General features: G+C 36.0%; 1 protein-coding gene across 4 annotated transcripts in view; it reads left to right on the forward strand.

Moving 5' to 3' along the window:
• The window catches only part of CCDC170 (coiled-coil domain containing 170), a 106,782-nt gene extending 91,184 nt beyond the window's left edge, over positions 1-15,598 (forward strand). For 3 of the 4 annotated variants that reach the window (XM_072643713.1, XM_072643715.1, XM_072643712.1), the window contains exons 10-11: positions 4,058-4,294; positions 12,929-15,598. In XM_072643713.1, the coding sequence (XP_072499814.1) occupies positions 4,058-4,294; positions 12,929-13,129 (438 nt within the window). In that variant the 3' untranslated portion in view covers positions 13,130-15,598. Of the gene's footprint in view, positions 1-4,057; positions 4,295-7,181; positions 7,257-12,928 lie in introns of all 4 variants that reach the window. The other variant, XR_011974658.1, reaches the window with a different exon arrangement.
• Positions 15,599-19,030: the final 3,432 nt, after the last annotated feature.

Genomic DNA, 19,030 nt, shown 5'->3' on the forward strand with positions numbered 1-19,030 from the left:
TGTGTAATTCTTTGATGACTTTTATCCCCCTTCTAAGATTGATCTCTTTAATTACTCAGCTACAAAATTCTCTGAGTTGTTAGAATATGGTTGTCTGTACCATTCCCTAATAATGTTCTTAATTTCTTTTGTTTTTAATGACCTCCATTTTTCCATCTGTGACTTTGTGGTTTTCAATTTTTCTTTCTGTCTTTTGAAATGAAATTTGTTAATGGTCCATCAGTTTTATTGGCTTTTTCAAAGAGCCAACTTCTGGTTTTATTTACCAATTCAATTGTCCAACATTATTTTCTCGTATATTTATTTTGGCTCCTAGGTTAATAATCTCTTTGTCTCTCTTCTGAACTTTCTTTTGAATTCCTGATTTGTTCCATCATGAGATTTTAGAGTTGGAAGGGACTTCATCATTATCCAACCAGTCCAACTCTTACATCAAAAATTCATCCCTATCATATTTCCATTAAGTGGTCATCTAGCTTCTGCTTGAAAACCATTTCTAATTTTTATAGATCTAATCTTAATTTGCTTATTTTCTCTGTTTCTTTTCATTAATATGGCTGCCAAGTAATATAAATTTGCCTATAAAAACTGCTTTGTCTGTAACCTAGAGATGTGGCTATGTGGCACTATTGTTGTCACTGACTTAAATAACCTATCATTTTCTGATTTTTACTATCCCACCATTATTTAAGAAACTATTTTTCATTATCCACGTATTTTATAATTCTTGTTGATATTATTTATTATTAGTATTATTTAATCCTGTTGATTACATTGTAGTCTGAAAAATTTCTGCCATTTTTGAATTTATGTAGTGTTTCTTTTTAAAATTTTATTTGTAATTTATGAAATAAAATAAGCATTTCTATACCATAGTAGAATAAAAAAAATTATGCACTTAAAACTACGAATCAATTATATACAATTTTCTATTCCTTTTAAATATATAATAAAGTTATGTAAATTTCTTTTTTTCTGCTTTTTTCTTCCCCCTTCCCCAGAGATGGCTACCATTCTGTACAATTATGTACATATATATAAAATCATTCTATACATACTTCTACTTATTAATTCTTTTTCTGGATGCAGATAATCTTCCTTTGTATGTCTTTTGTAGTCTATTCAAGTATTTATAATAGTCAAAATTACTTAATTGTTCAAAGTTCTTAAAACAACATTGCTGTTACTGTATATAATGTTCTCTTTTACCTATAACATAATAGGTTTTTGTGAGCATTCCATGTATACTTGAAAAGACTGTATTTTCTACTTCTCCTCTTTAGATCTCTGCATATAATTAATGATTTGAACATACTGAGCAGTCAAAAAGTGATTTCTTGTTAAGAATATTTTTATTTGCTTTGCCACATTCTGAAGTGTTGGGATTCCTTAGTATCATTACATTTAAAAAATATATTTTTCTTGTCATACAGCTAATAGTCTTTTTAAAACAACTGTCAAATTGTTTTGTACTTGGAAATTGAGAATTTTACGTATGTTACTTTTTCCTTTCACCATTATGTAATGTCTTTTTCTCTTTCAGTCTTTTGTAAGCTGAATTTCTCTTTATCAGTTATCATTACTGCCACCCTTGTTGTTTGAAATTTGTAATCACTTATTTTATTTTAGACCAACCTTTTAATTGTAGTCTAGCTATAGTTTTTTTTACATTACATAAGCAACTTAATGCTGTGTTTTGTAGCTTGAGTCTTTTTATAATTCTTTTTTTTAAATAGAAGAATTTATGTCATTTGTGCATAATGTTTTAAGTAATAAATTTGAGATGTCTTTTGTCATTTTCTTCTTGGCATGGTCCAGAAATGTGAAGTCTGTCTTAATCTCATTATGTTGACTGTTAAGACTAGCAAATAAATTATATTTGTGGGTTTAAAAAAATTATTAAATATATACTTCAGCATGGATAAGAAGATTTTTAGATCTATGAGGGCAGAAGTAGCTTCCTTGACTTCTCTTATCTGCAATCTCCCAGGAAGTCCTTTAAGGAGATAATTCTTCAAGGCTATTCTTGGAATGGTTTAGAATTATGGGGGTGCATTGACATAGTTTACATCCTAGTTCTATGATGAATGTGTTCTAGAACTAGTGATGTTTGTTCCATACCTCAGGCATCAGGAACTCTCAAGAATCCAGCCTCTCAGGATTTCACAATGATATCAGTGTCTTAGGTTGCAATCCTAGTGTATTGGCTTGGAGAAGAAATCTGAGTATCCTTCCAAGATTGCCTTCTATTGCCTCTTAAGATAAAACATCGATTCTTGGCATTTAAAATGCTGAACAACTTGATTGCTTTCCAGTCTTATTTCATACTGCTTCATTTCACACATATCCTGTTCCAATCAGACTGTTCTTCTAGCTGTCCCCTGAACATGTCATTTCTTAATCTATCCCTATATCTTTTCATAAGTGGTTCTGCATTTCTGGAATTCCCTTCCTCCTTACCGCTGCCTCTTAAAGTACCTGGCTTTCTTCAAGGCTCAGCCTTGGTGACACCATTTCTACAAGGTCTGATATCTCCATTTGTTAGTTCTATCTTCCAAGGCAGCAAAGTGGGTGGAGTGCTGGGCTTATAATCAAGAAGCCCTGAGTTCAAATCTGGCTTCAGATACTCCCTCCCTCCTTACGCTCCTTCCCTATCCTCTCTACCCCCCTTCCCTCCTCTCCCTCCCTTGTGACCCTGGGCAAGTCATTTAACCTGTGTTTGTTGCCTCAGTCTCCTCATCTGTAAAATGGGGATAATAATAACATCTACTTGTGATGTTGTTCTGGAAATCAAATGCAGTAATAATTGCAAAGAGCTAGACCCAGTAAACTTTTGTAAATATTAGCTATTATTGAATTTACTTTGCACATATTTTGTAACTATTTATTTTTATACATATTATAATCTTTCCAGTAGATTATAAGCTCCATAAGGGTAGGAGTTGTTTCAGTTTTGTCTTTGTATTCTCATTTATTCTTTAGAGGCCTTTAGACACTTGACACTCACTAGCTGTGTGACCTTGAGCAAGTCACTTAACCCCAGCTGCCTCATCCTGGGTCATCTCCAGTCATCCTGATGGTTATCTGGTCACTGGATTCAGATGGCTCTGGAGGAGAAGTGAGGCTGGTGACCTGCACAGCCCTCCCTCACTCAAAAACAAAGTCAAGTGCAAGTCATATCATCATTTCTCTAATGGCATGGTCTTCTTCGGCAACGAAGGACGAACACACATTTTATGGTCCTATGAGTCCTGGAGCAATGGGTCCAGGAAAAATAACTGATCAAATGTTTAATTTTGAAAGAGAAGGTAATCTAGAAAACCGTATTAAACTCCTAAAGGCACAATGCAGAATACACTATCACATCATCCAATGTGAATGAGCTATTGATGTGGTCCTGCTTCTTCCAGAAAGGAATTGACGTTGACAGACAACGTGAGACATTTTATAATAAGTTCAAGCGAAGGAAACTTTGATTGTTCTTGCTGAGGCACTTCTCCCTCGTTATTTCAATTTGGCTTTAGCCTCAAGGCTGAGATGTTCAATGAGTCTCATGTACCATTTTGTTTATCTGTATAGATTATTTTCTAGTATGCCTTGCAGAGTCTACCCACTGGGAAAGAAAACAACACAGTATACATATTTTTGCATAATGAGTTTGGTACCATAGGTATCTTGAAAGTTTACAGATGAGGAAGTTGAAGTATAGTGATTTTCATTGACATCTAAAATTTTACAAGAAGGTATTGGCATAATTTCCATTTTATTACCCAATCTCTGAACCAAATTGTCTCCTGTCTTATTTCACTGACTCTGTAATCAATAGTAACCTAACATGCTTTTTAAATGAGATAATAACTCTACTAGAATGAGGCTGTGTGGCAGGCATACTTCACAAAGTATGTATAAAAAGTTTAGGAATTATATTCTTGTTTCTCATTATTACTGCATGTTTTGGTCTCTTAAAACGTTTTACTAACTGGGTCCTGATAAGTCCTGCTTTGGTTTGTTTATTCAATTTTAATGACTTAAATGACTAAAATCTCTGATTTCATAGATTAAAACCCTGGAACAGACCAAAACCATAGAAAACCTAAACAAATCCAGGGGTAAACTGGAGAAGATGAAGGAGAAAGTGGAGAAACAGTTGATATCTGTTAAGTCAGAGCTGGATATAACTGAACATGAAGCAAAAGAGGATAAAGAGAGGGCTAGAAACATGCTAGATGTTGTTACCAATGAAATGAAGACACTGAAGAGCACATTGGAAGAAACAACCAAAAGAGAAAAGCAGGTATGTATACATTTTTTTGGAGAGAATGCCTCTTAGGAAGCAAAAGCTTCATCATATTAATTAGCTCTTTAGTCGACTATGTTTCTCATAATTTTTTGTCTTTTTTGCATTAAAAGTTTTCCTTTGCCAAGAGGTTTTACCATGTCTTCATGGCATGAGGTTCTGGGAGTACTAATTTAAAAATGCATTTTTCCATAAAGATTTACAAGTGCTTGAGAGACAACCTTAAGATATAGGAAATATAACTCAAATTTAAAACTTTAAGAGTCACAAAGTGCTTTCTGAAGGGTAATGTGAACCCTATAAAAGTTGAGTAAAGCCTTTGGGCAAACTTAAATATTGTCTACAACGATCTCCACCATTTGCATCATTCTTGCTATTGCTTAGGATTTTAAAAAGTCAACCAGTACCCCAGCATAAAGAGAGGGGACTTATCTCTGACAGGGATCTGTTGAAGGAAACTGACTCAAACAGTGGCGCAGAAAATTGATGGAAAACCAAGCACATATGTACACCTTAAAAAAAAGAGTCATTCATTTGTTAGTTGTAAGTAGTAGAGTTTATCTGGCAGCTACATCAGAAGGTCAGTCTCATAAAGAAACATGTACCGGGCAGCCTGACCCCCATTGTTTTTGGCTTTCATCTCTCTCTCTTTCTAGGGCATAGACTGGACACTGAGCCTAATGCTTTCTTTCCCCATCTTAGCTGGCTCTGCTCCTACTCATGTGTCCGTGTGGGAACTGCTAGTCTTTAAATGTTTGGTAGAATTCACTTGTAAATCCATCTGATTCTGGAGGGCTTTTTGGGGAGGGTTGGGGGGAGCTTATGGCTTGTCCAAGAGGAAAGGAAACAACAGAAATAGAACACTGTCCACATTAAGAACAGAAAAGAAGAATCTGAGGGAAGATTTTTTTCTTCCCTGACATTAAGTACTAAAGAAGAATCTATATTTCTGAAACTTCAAGCTCAGCACTTGAGAGCAAGTTATAGGAAGGATGGAATTGTGGGTAGGAGTTTTTCTTAGCTAATGGATATTTAGTCTGTTAAATAAAAAATTACCCCAGAAAATCCTGGTTGTGTTGCAAAGTGGAAATAACCCTACACTTTGAATGAATATATCTGAGTTCACTTCTTGGATCTTTAGCTACTGTGACATTTCATGTTAAGTCCCTTTGATTTTTTGGACCCTAGTTATTCCACCTGGAAATGAATAGATTAGCTCAAATAATCTCTTCAGCTCTAAAATCTATGATCTAATTTTTCACAGAAACTTAGGTATAATTGGCACATATCCTTCTGGCTTGTTTGCTTCTGCCTTGTTTTGTATAAGACCAAGCCCTCGATAGTAGATGGAGTAAATGTTCTTTCTTTTCAAATGTCTCCCCTTTTGGGTTACTATGGTGCCTTAACTTCCCACATTAATTGTTACTTTGACCATCAAGAACAGTAGAACCATCACATTGTGCTCTTACATTACAGTCCCAGATGTAGTTCTTAGAGAGGTAGAATTGGCATGATAGAAAACAAAGAAGGGAAAAACATCTCGACAAAACCAAGTATATACAGAGGAAGTGTGACAAGTTTGAGGTCATTGATGAAGTGAATTTCAAGGTATTTGAATGAGGGAAAGATATAAAAAATGCAAGAAAAAAGATCTCACTTTTTTTTTAAACAAACAAACAAAAAGGCAATCAAGAGAACAGCAATAGTAGCTAATCCATGCACTTGCTTTCCTTCATGTATAAAATTTTTATTATAAAAATGTATACATACAATGAGGACATTCTGAGTGATATTTGAAAGCAAGAGACAGGATTTTATAAGTGATATTACACAATGGACACAACTTACCATCATATGAGTGGCTGAAATGTAGAGATTACAAGCTCCCACTATGTTTATTGTTTGACTATTAAAAAAGACCTGGTATGGTAGAGCAAAACACTTCTTTAAAGACTTTTCTCCAACAAGGTATAACTCAAGCATATGTCAAAACTAAACAGGATTTCTTGAAACAAATAGCAGAAAATAGCTCTGTTCTGATTATTAATGTCAAGCAAGATGGAAGATGAGGAGACATCTATTTGCCAAAGACTGGAGAAGTTCCAAGAGAATTCAAGTTTAAGAGGAATTCCTCAACCTTGTTGAGCTTCTCCAGAAACTACTACTGTGAAGTAAGATTAGGATTATTAAATCAAGCCCAGGAAGATTACAAAGCCTCTTAAATGAGATCCTTACTCATCTGAAAAACTAACTTAACTATCCACACCAAAACATTTGATAATCTATCCATTAACCATTCTTCTCATATCCAGGCAACCAGTTTCAAATACACTTACATGAACTCTTGATCATGTAGTCCATATCGTTTTTCATCTTATCTGTGAGATACTGTGAGAAATTTTATCAAATGTTTTGGTGAAATCTAGGAATGCTATACCTATGACAGTTTCATCAGTATAGTAATCCAGTCAAAAAAAGAAATGATTTAAGTCTGGTATGAACTGTTATTGTATTGATGAAAGCATCTTGGCTCCTAGTTGTCACCGCTTCCCTTTCTAAATACTAAGTAATTGTCTTTTCAATAATACCTTCTATGTGTTTTTCAAGAATCAAAATTGAGTTGAGTTGAATTCATCTGCTTATGGTTTAAAGTGACTTTTGCTTTTCCCTTTTTGAAAATAAGGTCAACATTTTCAATCTTGTGGCACCTCTTTGAGCAATCACATTAATCTATTCCTTCAGTCGCCTCAGATATTTATTTAGACCTGATGATTTGAAGGCACCTAGATACTGTTTTACATATCCCTTGACCAACTTGACTTTTAATGCCTTGTTAATTGTTTTTGCTATTCTTCCAGTCTCAGAATTGTTTTCTTTTGTATAGAAAATAGAAGTAAAATAGGAGATGAGTTGTTCAGACTTCTTTCCACTCTTCATTATAATCATTCTGTCTACTTTGGTAAGTATTCTTATCACTTTTTGGTCTTCATACAGTTATAAAAATCCATTTTCTTATTTTTAGCATTCTTCAATAGCCTCAAATTATTCTGTCTTATTTTTCTTGACATGATTCTTATGGTACCATGCCAGTGTCTTGTATTCATATTTAGCTACCTGGCCTATTTCCATATTCTGTATTTATCTTAAAAATATTCTAAGATTGCTATATCACATACATATTCTCATTGATCTTTTTAGATAATTCCCTCTCTTATTCCTAGTCAGATTTAGTTATGTCATCAAATATGCAACTGTCTATGTTGTCTGGGACCAAAACAACAAGTTTAATCTCTCTTTTCTAAATGATAGCCCTTAAGGTATTTGAACAGAGAGCTATCATGCTTTACATAAATCTTCTCTCCTCAGAGCTAAATCATTCCCAGTTCCTTTAAACAATTTTATCTCGGAGTTTTGAGTCCTTTTGTCACCCTGGTTGTATCACTGTGGTCTTGCCCCATTTTGTCTATCTCTTAAAATGTACTCAGAAACAAACACTCTTCTAGATGAGGACCATCCAGAGATGGAATGCAGAAAAACTATCACCTCTTGTACTATAGATACTATAGTACTATGGATGCAACCTAAGATAGAATTCTATGGGTCACCAACTGTTGGGGATATGCCTTTTTTGTAGTTACTTGAGTTGACCCTTAGACATTAGATACAAATTGTTATAACATCTGTATTGAAAACCTTTCCACTTTAGTAGAATTTGCTGTAACTTATGTTCCATTCATTTAGCTTTTAGGAACCCAGGGTTATCTCAATGGCAAAATGAGGCATTGGCATAGGACTTTATCTTATTGATTGGGATAGGCTGCTCCATTATCTAGTGTTTCATATGGAGCTTTCAGTCCACAAAACCCTTAGTTTTTTAACAACTATTTTCTAGCTGTATTTTTCCCATTCTGTACTCTAACAGTAGAATTATAAATCTAAGTGCAGAACTTTCCATTTTTTCCAATTAAATTTTATCTTGTTAGTTCTGCCATTTTGTTATAAGTTGTAGCTACCTTTTGGGGTTCTTATTCTGTCATCCAATTTATCTCTAACAGTTCCATCTCATCCACAAGTGTGATAAATATACCATCTAAATAACTAGATAAGTTGGCCTGTTTCTTTTGTGATATCAATCTCTCTGCTGTTATCCTTTAGCCATTCCTGTCTCCTATGAATCTGCCCATTCAATCATCCCCTCTTCCAGTTTTAAATTTATACAGTTTCTCGTTATTTAGTCCACAATCATGTCCAGATTACCTCATCCTTAAAAAAAAAACAAAAACTTACCTTTAGTTGATTCTATCATCTCATCAAGCAGCCATGATATATTTCTCCTGGCTCACAGTAATTTTTGGGTAAACTAAGGAGGTCCTCCAACATGACTTTGGCAGTGCTACTGGAAAAGAGGCAGGGCAAGAGGCTGTTGACAGGCATGTGGTAGGTGCAAGCAGAGGACTGATTTGCATTCTTTGTAGGGGGGGACGTTGGGGAACTAGAGTTGGTGGTCGTATTTGGACAGAGCTAGGATATGGAGGTGCTCAGCTATCTAGGGCAAAGAAAGGTGTCTGCTCTGGAGGATGCTTGTTTTTATCCAAAGGGGAAAGTTTTTTTTAATACCCCTTTTTTTTCCCATGGTTCTTGGAATGAGAACCTTGTTTTCTTTCTCAGTGGCTTGCTAAGTCACAAGTCTTTGGCCATTCTTTCTTATAAGTTTGTGTGAGAATATCATGGGTGAGGTACCCAGAAGGAACACAAGCATTCAAAGGATCACAGGTCAGGAAGTTTATTACTCACAGACATGCAGGCCTTTGGTTCCTGCACCCTTCAGTCCCTCAAGCAAGCATGGGCTGTGGTATAGGCATATGGTGAAATGTGAACCCCCAATCAACAGTGCAGGACTCTGGGTCTCTGTTGTTAGATGTGTTTATGGTTGCTGGGCGAATTCTCAAGGACCCAAGGTGGGGGTGGGAGCTTAGAAACAATCAGTAGGAGACCGGAATTGCAACCCTCTTTCCCCTTATTGATCACAAGGGCATTGTGAGTAGGAAACTTTGCTCACCTTTCATATGCTGATTAGATGAAGTTTGCTAAACTGATTATAACCAAGAGAGCCCAATATTCCTTGTTTAAATAAAGCTGATTAAACCAGTTTTGTGAGTACATAGAAACTTTCTGATACATAGGCTGGTCAATCAGTGATCAAACATGGAGTCACTTCTAGCAATAGGCCAGTCTTCATAGATTGCCTTAATCTTTATGTTATTAAAATATTGATTAACAGTTAAGTTGTGTGTACTAGTGCTTTGGATACAGGGTGGAGAGTGTGAATTGGAAAAGATCCAGATGGAAAAGAGATTTAAGATTGCAATATGTTCCAGAGTAAGATTTCTGGAGGTCTCATATTTGAAGGAGAAAAGTTATCAACTTATTTGAACAGCTTCCAAGAGCAGAGAGAATGAATCCCTTAGGGTTTCTTTGAGCATCAAAATGAACTAATGACAGTGTGGGAGTTGTAGCTGGATAAGCTATTACCTCTTTGCCACATGGCTAGTTTAAAAAGAAACGAGAAAGGAAGGAGCTGAGGAAAGGCTAGGAAGGAAGCTACACCATAAGGAAGGAGAGTGGCCCAGATAGCCAAATTACATGTACACAGATACATAATAGACATGCACATACATATTATATACATACATAATATACAAGGAGCAGCTAGGTAGAACAGTGGATACAGTACTTTGCCTGGAGTCAGGAAGACTCATCTTCCTGAGTTCAAATCTGGCTTCAGATACTTATTACCTGGGTGACCCTGGATAAGTCACTTAACTCCTCCTCAGTTTCTCATTTGTGAAATGAGCTGAAAAAAGAAATGGCAAACCACTCCAGTATCTTTGCCAAGAAAACTCCAAGAGTCACACATGACTGAAACAACTGAACAATATCCATACACATAATAAACATACATAATACACACATATTCATAACACACATGATATTTCTATACATGTATACACTTACACACATGTACATATATAGTATGTGTGAATTTATCTATATACACAAATAGACATATATACAAATATGTATTATATGTATATGTGTGTGTGCGTGTATGTGTGAGTGTGAGTGTGTGTATAAACCCCAGAAGGTAATTTTTTTAGAAAAAGTTAGGGAAGTAGGTAGATCACAAATGGTTTCGTGTTGAAGATGGGACTCCAACTTAGATTTGACAGAAACAAGGGATTTTATGAAGACTATGGGAGGAAGGAATACATTCCAGGCATGAGGCTGGTACAAAGGCTCTGAAATGGAATGTGAAAAGTCATTCATGGAGAAGAGTGAGAATATGACTTTGGCTGGATTGTAGAGTGTGTGAAAGAAAGTAATGCATAGTAATTAGTCTGGAAAGGTAGGCTGAAGTAGTTTGTACTTGATCTTAGAGATAATAGAGAGTCCCTGGAGTTTATTGTAGAGAATGTCTGTGGTTCTACCCTTGCTTTAGAAAAAAATGTTACTTTGGCAACTGAATGGAGGATGAATTGGAGATGGAAGAAAATTGAAGCAGGAAGTCATATTAGGAGGCTAGTCCAAAAGTCCAGATGAGTGGTGATTAGGGCTTGAGTGAGGGTGGTATTAATAGGGAGAAGGGGACAGATACAAGAGATGTGGAAGAAGAATGAATAAGACTTGGAAGCCTGTTATGATTTTCTTGGTCGCTAGTGGCCTGCTCCTGGAAACCTGGAAAAATTAGGGTATTTGGGTATTTAAGGAGAACTAGCACTTTTGGCATGAGGGCTTTCTGAGTCATTTTCAGGGCTGCTTATCTATCTTTGGTGTCCACTTGGCACTCAATTCTTACGTATGACTCTAAGAAACTGTAGCATGTGCAGTGGCCACACCCTGGTAAAGCATCTCTGCTGACAGGCTAAACCAGGTTGAGAGTAATCAATGGGCCACAAACCCATCAATGAGTTAGGACAGTGCCTACTCCAAACATCTGAATGGTCAGAGAACAATTTGTTCCAGTGGCCATGAAGGTGGTCAAAGCAGGTGATTTGGAGCACTTAGAGTTTGATCAGACATGCACTGCATCCTGGGTCATCTCCAGTCATCCTGACTTCCTTCTTGCCATTGGACTTCAATGACTGAAAAAGAGAGAGTGAGGCTGATGACTCTGTGCAACTCTGCCTCACTGAAATCCAGTTCATGTAAGAGTCATGATATCCCTGTGACATCTTTGGTCCTCTTCATAAACGAAGAACAAGCAACAACTCCTGGAAACTACTCTCTATCACTTTATGTGTATTTTACATTTTATTTTCTTGGAGCATGTTTTCCTCTCACAGAATCAAGTTAAGTCATCAAGCTTTTATTAAATGCTCAATCTATGCTAGTCATTGACATATTTTATATTTGTATTCTCAGTGCCTACAACAATAGGCACTTAATAAATGCTTATTGAATAAATAAATATTAAATAGAATCAGACACTAGTTTTTTAATTAGCCTAGTAACCCTCTTAAAAAAAGAAGAAAATGAGGTTAATTTAGCATGACTTGCTCTTAATGAATCTATGCTACTTTGTAGCAATCACCTCTGGATTTGAAACTATTTACTTCCTATGTAACCTTTGGAAAATCACTTAGCCATTCCACGACCCAACTTCTTCACCTGTAAATTGAGGGCATGGTACTAGATGATCACTAAGGTTCTTTCCAGCCCTAATTCCATGACCATTTCTCTTTCCAAGTACTCAGATATTTTTCCTTTAATTTTCTTTTCTAGAATCTTTCTAGGTACTAGAAATCATAATTTTATTCAGTTTTATCTAACAAATCCCTGAGAGTCAGCATGGCATAATCATTAGCAAACTTGGCTTCACCTTTCACCTTTGACCCATACAGGCTATGTGACCTACCATTTAACCACTCACTGTCTCAGGCAACTAAGATAGTAAAATTTCAGAAGAGTTGCCAATCTACTTTGACAGAAGGTGTTTTCTCACTGGCAGTTCCCCAGGAGTCCTTTCTCCCACTCACTCCCCATGCCTTCCTGCAAAGACCTTGTTGCAATGGTAAGAAAAAACCTGAAGTTCATTATGTCCATTAGGAGAGGAATCTGAATGGTCAATGGTAAGTCAAAGATATGACAATTAGGAGGGGAGGGAAAAGTCAGTGAAAAAAGGAATAAAACAACTTAAAAAGATTTAATAACTCTGATCACTGCATCAGAGAACCCATGATGAAACATGGTACCCTCTTCCTGCCAGAGAGGTGATGGACTCAGTGCAAAATGAGACACATTTTTGGACACAGACAATCTGGAGATTTCTTTTGCTTGACTGTACATCTTTGTGTTTGTTTTTCATTTGGGGTTGTGGTGTGATGGTTGGGAGGAAAAATTGGACTAAAGATGAGTTTGTAAAAAAAAAAAGAAAATAAGTAAAAAGGATAGAGATGTTCTGAGAACAAATTTTATCTTCATCAATTTTTTAGGGATAAATTTGTTTAGTGAATTTATTTTGTGCATTTTGCACAATCCTTGAACAGAGCTTATTATTCTCTTTGACTTTTTAGTGGATCTCTTTTATCACATATTTTTACCACATAATTTTAATTCTTTTTGTTATTTCAGCTGGTAGACTTCAGGGAGGTGGTGTCACGGATGTTGGGCCTAAATATTACCAGCCTTGCTGTCCCTGACTATGAAATCATCAAATGTCTTGAAAGACTCATCCATTCTCATCAGCATCACTTTGTTTCCTGTGCCTGCCTTAAAGACATGTCTACTGGACAAAGTAGGTCCCCACAGGACCACTTAAAACTTTTACACTGACCTCTGTCTCACTTGAGGGAAGTAGTGCTTGATTGGAAGATCTTACACTGAAGCCTGAGATTGAATAGTTCCAGGCCTTGATTCAAATTTTAGTTATGGAGACAATCCACCATTATTTCTTGTACCATCATTTGGAGATACAGCCAATGGAGGCAGATCTCTTTCATCATACTGAGGTTTGAATTGTCTAATTTTTTCACAAATGCTGGTTTAATGAGAGCAGATTCTCAGATCCCAAATCTGTTCTGTGAGAAAAAGGAAAATATTTCTTTGTCTTCAGATTGAATCTCTTGAATCTCTGATAAGTAAATGATTCTACTTGGGAGCGAATGAATGCAAATCATTTAGTAAGCACTCAAAATCTCCAGGCACTGAGCAAAGGGAAAGACTTAGTACAAGTTCATAGCTGAGGTCTTTGAGTTCCATTTTTTATTTCCTTTACAAACAATCAAGTTAGTTTGTTCAGAAACTGATTTCCCCCCTTTCCCCTTGCTCCTTCATTTGTCTAAGACCAAAATTCATATTTAGTTCTAACCACTCTCATCTTTTTCTTGGATCCTTTCCCATTTTTTCATTGCATATGTATTTTTCCTTGGAATCAGATTCTTAACATCATTGAAAGAAGTGTGTTGAAAATTTCTTTAACATAGCATTTATCTGCCTATACAAAGATGTTTCTCCTAACTTCATTGTAATGGTGAAGCATCAAGATACCCCAAGGGACAATAAGGAGGCGGCATGTGTCAGGCAAGTCAAATTACCACCCCTCCCCTCTGACCCAGATAGAAACAACCCAGGACTCTGAATGCAATAGCAGCATTCCCTGCCCTGTACTACTGACCATTCTTCAGCCTGGACCTCACAGCCACCACTGATGGGAACAGTCATTATGGAGAAGGGACCCACTTTTTTCAATATCACCACACCAAGTGCTTACTAGCTGCTACCCACTCTCATCAACTGGCAAATAAGCCCATGAGCCTTGGAAGTGACAGCACTCTCGTCACCCCCATAGCTATCATCCTTGTGAAGAAACTCTGGCGAAGATGCAGCCTTGAACCACTCCTGTCGATGCTACAGTCATAGCTACTGAAAACCTAGGGAGAAAATACAATTTTTTTAAAACTATCAGAGTCCTTAGCTCTGTCAAATAGGTCAACATCTGAAAGTGATATGATTATTCAGCAGAAAAGACGTTAAAAAAGATGCATTACCGTTGGTTTTGCTATAGTACTCTAAGGATCATGGGACTTTTCCATCTGACTTGTAGTTGAAACCTGCTGTTTGTGTTTCTTCCTCAATTAGTATGTGAGCTCTTTTCAGAGCCAGGACTTATTTTACTTTTTTGTTTGTATTTTCAATTCTCAAATGCACGGTTTTGATTGAGGGTCTTCCTTGGTATGTGATGTGGTGTGGTGTGGTAGTGGTGGTGGTGGTGGTGGTGGTGGTAGTGGTGTGTATATATGTATGTGTGTGTGTGGGTCAAGGGAAGGAGATCTAGCTGACTCTTCTCCCAGGTGCCTGGCTGCAGCCTCTGGATGCCTCTTCACATTACCCTCAAGGAATTTTTAGCTGTTTCACAAGCTATGGCATCTGGTGGAGATACGGATGCCAAAGAAGCCCAGAAAACAATTCAGTTCAAACTAGGCACTGGAATGGAATGCAATAACTCTTTGTTTGAACACACATTGTTCTTTATTCTCTCCATTTCCCCCTAGTTCCAATCTTTAACACAGGGCATAATCAGATACTTAGCAAATATTTGCTAATTGAAAGAATTATCTATTTTATAATATCCTCTGTTTGAATTTTCTGCCTTCTTTTGAAATTTGGTCAAATAAATTGGCTTTGATTTGTCTTAGCTATTTTCTAAAAATAGATTTAGCTTGTTCTCAGTTAATGTCATTTTCATTAAAAATATAAAGTATAGTTTTTTACTTTTCTATTTAGAGATTTAAGGTAACTATAAGTTCAAGTTGATATGAGATTGAAATCGACAAATAGTAGGTACAAGAGATATCCATTTAAAAATATTTCTATTACATCTCAAAAATGTCTATGTAACATATATATGCATATATGTTATATAGACATAACATATCTATATAATATAATGTCTACATATAGATTAAAATAAGGAAATCATTCAGAATTTCTAGTAAAAAAGGAATGTGAGATAAAATGATCATATCTATTACACTTGTTTCCTCTGACATATTCCACCCCACACAACACACACATTTCATCCCCTACAACCTCGTATAGACATTAGTTGGTTTATAATTTTGAAAATGTCAAATTGGAAATGTTTTAATAAAACTTCTTTTTTAAGTGAAAATTTTCTGATTTGACAATTGATGAATGAATGCCACAGAGTGTATCTATAATTAATTGACAATTTTAATAGGAAAGTGATTGTATTCCATAACAAAGTCCATGTATATTGCATAATAAAACATATTACATTGATCCAATGTCCTGGATAATCTTTTTTTTTTTTTAAAAATTCATACTCTTTGTTGGATAAATTTGTTTTGACAAGTCTTGTTGTCATCTATTGAGACTACTTTCTGAGAAATCGTATTTAGCCAAAGAGTCTTTGAGATATTCTTTGAACAATTTCCCTTCTTTCTCTAAATTTCAAGTTTTTCTGAATATATTTGCCTTAGATTAAGTAGTGAGTGTTTGAAGGACATGTGATATTGCCTGTAACTCTATTAAGGAAATAGACCTCTTGGAGCTGTCCAGTGTCTGATCAATCTGAAAGTGATCTCTTCCTCCTCACATTGCTCATAGACTTTGTCTTGGCTCCTCTTTTGTATTTACCTCATTTCCTTTAAGCTCATGGATTATTTGTCTATGTGTCCCTTCCTCCTCTCCTGTCCTTTTCACATTAGATTATAAACTTTTTGAGAGCAGGCATAATTATGCTTTTCTTTTTATTGTGAGTGTGTAGCACACAGTAAGGGCTTAATAAATCTTTCTTGAATATGGATTTGTTCACTCCTACCTATTGTGGTGCTAGAAAAGCTGAATAGCATGGCTCATTTTCACTTTCAGGAACATAATTTTTGGTCAGAAAGACCTGCTACTATAGAAGTTATGGAGCAGTTGTCTTAATCTTTAATTTGGAAGCATATATATTGATTTCTCTTCTTGGGATACAACATGAACGCCAAGACACTAAGATGTGATGTTTATTTTTGAATGTATTAGGATTTTCAACTGCATCCAGAATTGAATGGATTTCCAATGAATAGTTATAAGATGTAGATTCATCTTATTGGTTTAGTGGGGAACTTATAAAATTGCACGCCAATTTAAAAATGCTTTTCATATGCATTTTTTCATTGCATAATGATAGCAGCTTTTGGATGGGTATGAATATTCCCACAAAATTGAGTGGAAAAAAGAGAGGTGACTTGCTTAATGTCCCAGTTATTGGCAGAACTAAAAAACTTTAGCAAGGTATCTTAGATTTTAGTTCAGTGATCTTTGCATTCTACTAAAATTCTGCCCACATATAATTTATCAGAGAACTTCTTGAGCAAAGAGACAATATGGAAGAGAGCATTGTCTATGAGGAAAAGATGGAGAATTTGAACTACTAGTTGATTCTAGCTGCTATTAGTTTTCTGGGGGAGAGATTGAATCTAGTGGTTTTCTGGGAATAATAAGTAATAAAAGTTTGTGTTCATATCATCATAGGATGAAGATGCTTTGACCTAAAATTCTGTTTAATGGAAAGTTTTCCCATTATATTGGCAGCTGTCAACATTTTGGTTGCGACATCTTTTTTTGGTTGCTGCCAGAAAACTAACTATCTGGTGTTGCTTTTTTGGAAGCTTTAGACTTTCTAATGGTATAACAACCTCGTTTAAATATTTAAGAAAAGAAATCAGGCATGAAGAGAGTTTTTTCTCTGGTGTTTCCTCTTTGCAAGTCCTTTAAAAGGCTAAGCAGAAAAAAGAAACTACCTTTCCCTCCTCCTCCTCCTCCTCTTCTTCTTCTTTTTCTCCTTCTCCTCCTCCTCCTTCTTCTTTTCTTTTATCTGAATTTTTCAGCAAAGGTTTCTATTTTGGCTTATATTATTCCACTGCTATAATCATTCCCATTATAGGCTCCATATTATTTTTGTTTTTTTCAAAAAAGTGTCATACCTATTTTAAAATATAAAAGTATCAGTAAATTTTTTTCTACTACATTTTAGCGTCTTTCTAGTAATGAAAATGCAGGTGCATTAAATAACTAGGAGTTTCTAAATGCCTAAAAAGCCAATATTAATATTAGTTCTGAGAAAATTACCAACATTCATCATTATGAACAGAATATTCTCTTCCTGGAAAAATGTACAATTTGTATTGTTTTTGTTTTGATAATTTATTTCTGATTATGTATTTTATGTATTTTTTCAAATAAGCTATGTCAACCTCCAGAGGTCAGTCTAAGAAAGACATACAAGGTTAGATTGTGTCCATGTTTACCTCTCTAAAGTGGGCAACATGCATACATGGGAGCCAGTCTAGAACTGGTCTCATTTTGGAGTGAGGGTACACAGTTTATATATCTTGATCATCATTTCACCTTTGGATAGAGGAAATATCGCTATGCCAGACCACTTCCAGCCACACCAAACCACTCCCAACCAGGCCAAGCCACTCCCAGCCTTTCCATTATCTAGACAAAAGAATCTGTCTTCACCCAAGTGTGATTAGAACACAAGGTATCCCTCCCTTTTTAGGAATATGCCATGATCCTAATTTATCAATAATTTATTTGTTGTCTTTCCTTCCCAAAGAGGATCAAAATGACATCATCATGATAAACTCAAGTTTCAACGTGTCCAACTGTGGCTGATCAGACAAGCTTGGAATGCTCTACCACAGATTGGGTACAAATAGTCCCTGTGAACATTTGGGGTGGATACTCCAAATTTGTGCATCCTAGTTTACTTTGCTCATAGAGCACAGCACCCTTTCTGATGTGGGCATGCCATGCTGAGCAGTCCTGTGCCAGTGTCTCCCATGTCACGCAATCAAATCCTAAGTTTTTGAGAGAGACCCTGAGTGTCCTTGTATTGCTTCTTCTCACCACCATGTGACCACCTGCTCCATGTGAGTTCTCCATAAAATAGTCTTTTTGGCAAATGAACATTTTGTATTCAAACATCATGGCCAGCTCATTGGAGTTGTGCTCTCTGAAGCACAGTTTGAATGCTTGGCAGTTTAGTTGAGTAAAGACCTCAGTGTCTGGTACCTTATCCTGCCAGGCGATCTTCAGAATTTTCCTAAGACAGTTCAAACGGAAGTGATTCAGTTTTTTGGCATGGCGCAGGTAGACTGTCCATGTTTCACAAATATCCTAATGCAAGGTAAATCACCAAAGGGCAACAAGGAAGGAACAAAGGACTATGGTGGCTCAAAGGAGCTGTGAGATTACTGAAATCTAAATGATCAAGGCAAGTTTCATGGAAGACATGGATTTTGATTTGCGACATCAAGGAATGATCATCTCTTTACTATGTGCCAGACTCATCAACAGGTTGAACTAGGGGTGTCCTAGGAAATCTTTTTCATTAATCGGTTGTTTTATTTTGATGGCCATGCCCCACCTCATGGTCTAAAGGTTCTACTGAAGTAGGAAATTCTGTCTATGGAATTGAGGTTAAATGATAAATCAAGTTGTTATTATAACTTATTGTAGACTGAAATTTCAAGTGTAGTCCCCATTTTGAAAGACTCTTTTCCTAAGTATGGTTTACTGTAATCCCCACCCCTTTTTTTACTTGTGTGTTAGGAGTTAATAGTTTTCTTTGAGGTCAAGCTCCTTGTAACCTCATAAGTTTGCATGCCAAAAGCTGAACAGATTTTTTTTCCTTCTCATTCCTGCAAAAAATTCTGT

Source organism: Notamacropus eugenii, chromosome 2 (genome assembly GCF_028372415.1).
Source record: "Notamacropus eugenii isolate mMacEug1 chromosome 2, mMacEug1.pri_v2, whole genome shotgun sequence".
NCBI classification, from domain to species: domain Eukaryota; kingdom Metazoa; phylum Chordata; class Mammalia; order Diprotodontia; family Macropodidae; genus Notamacropus; species Notamacropus eugenii.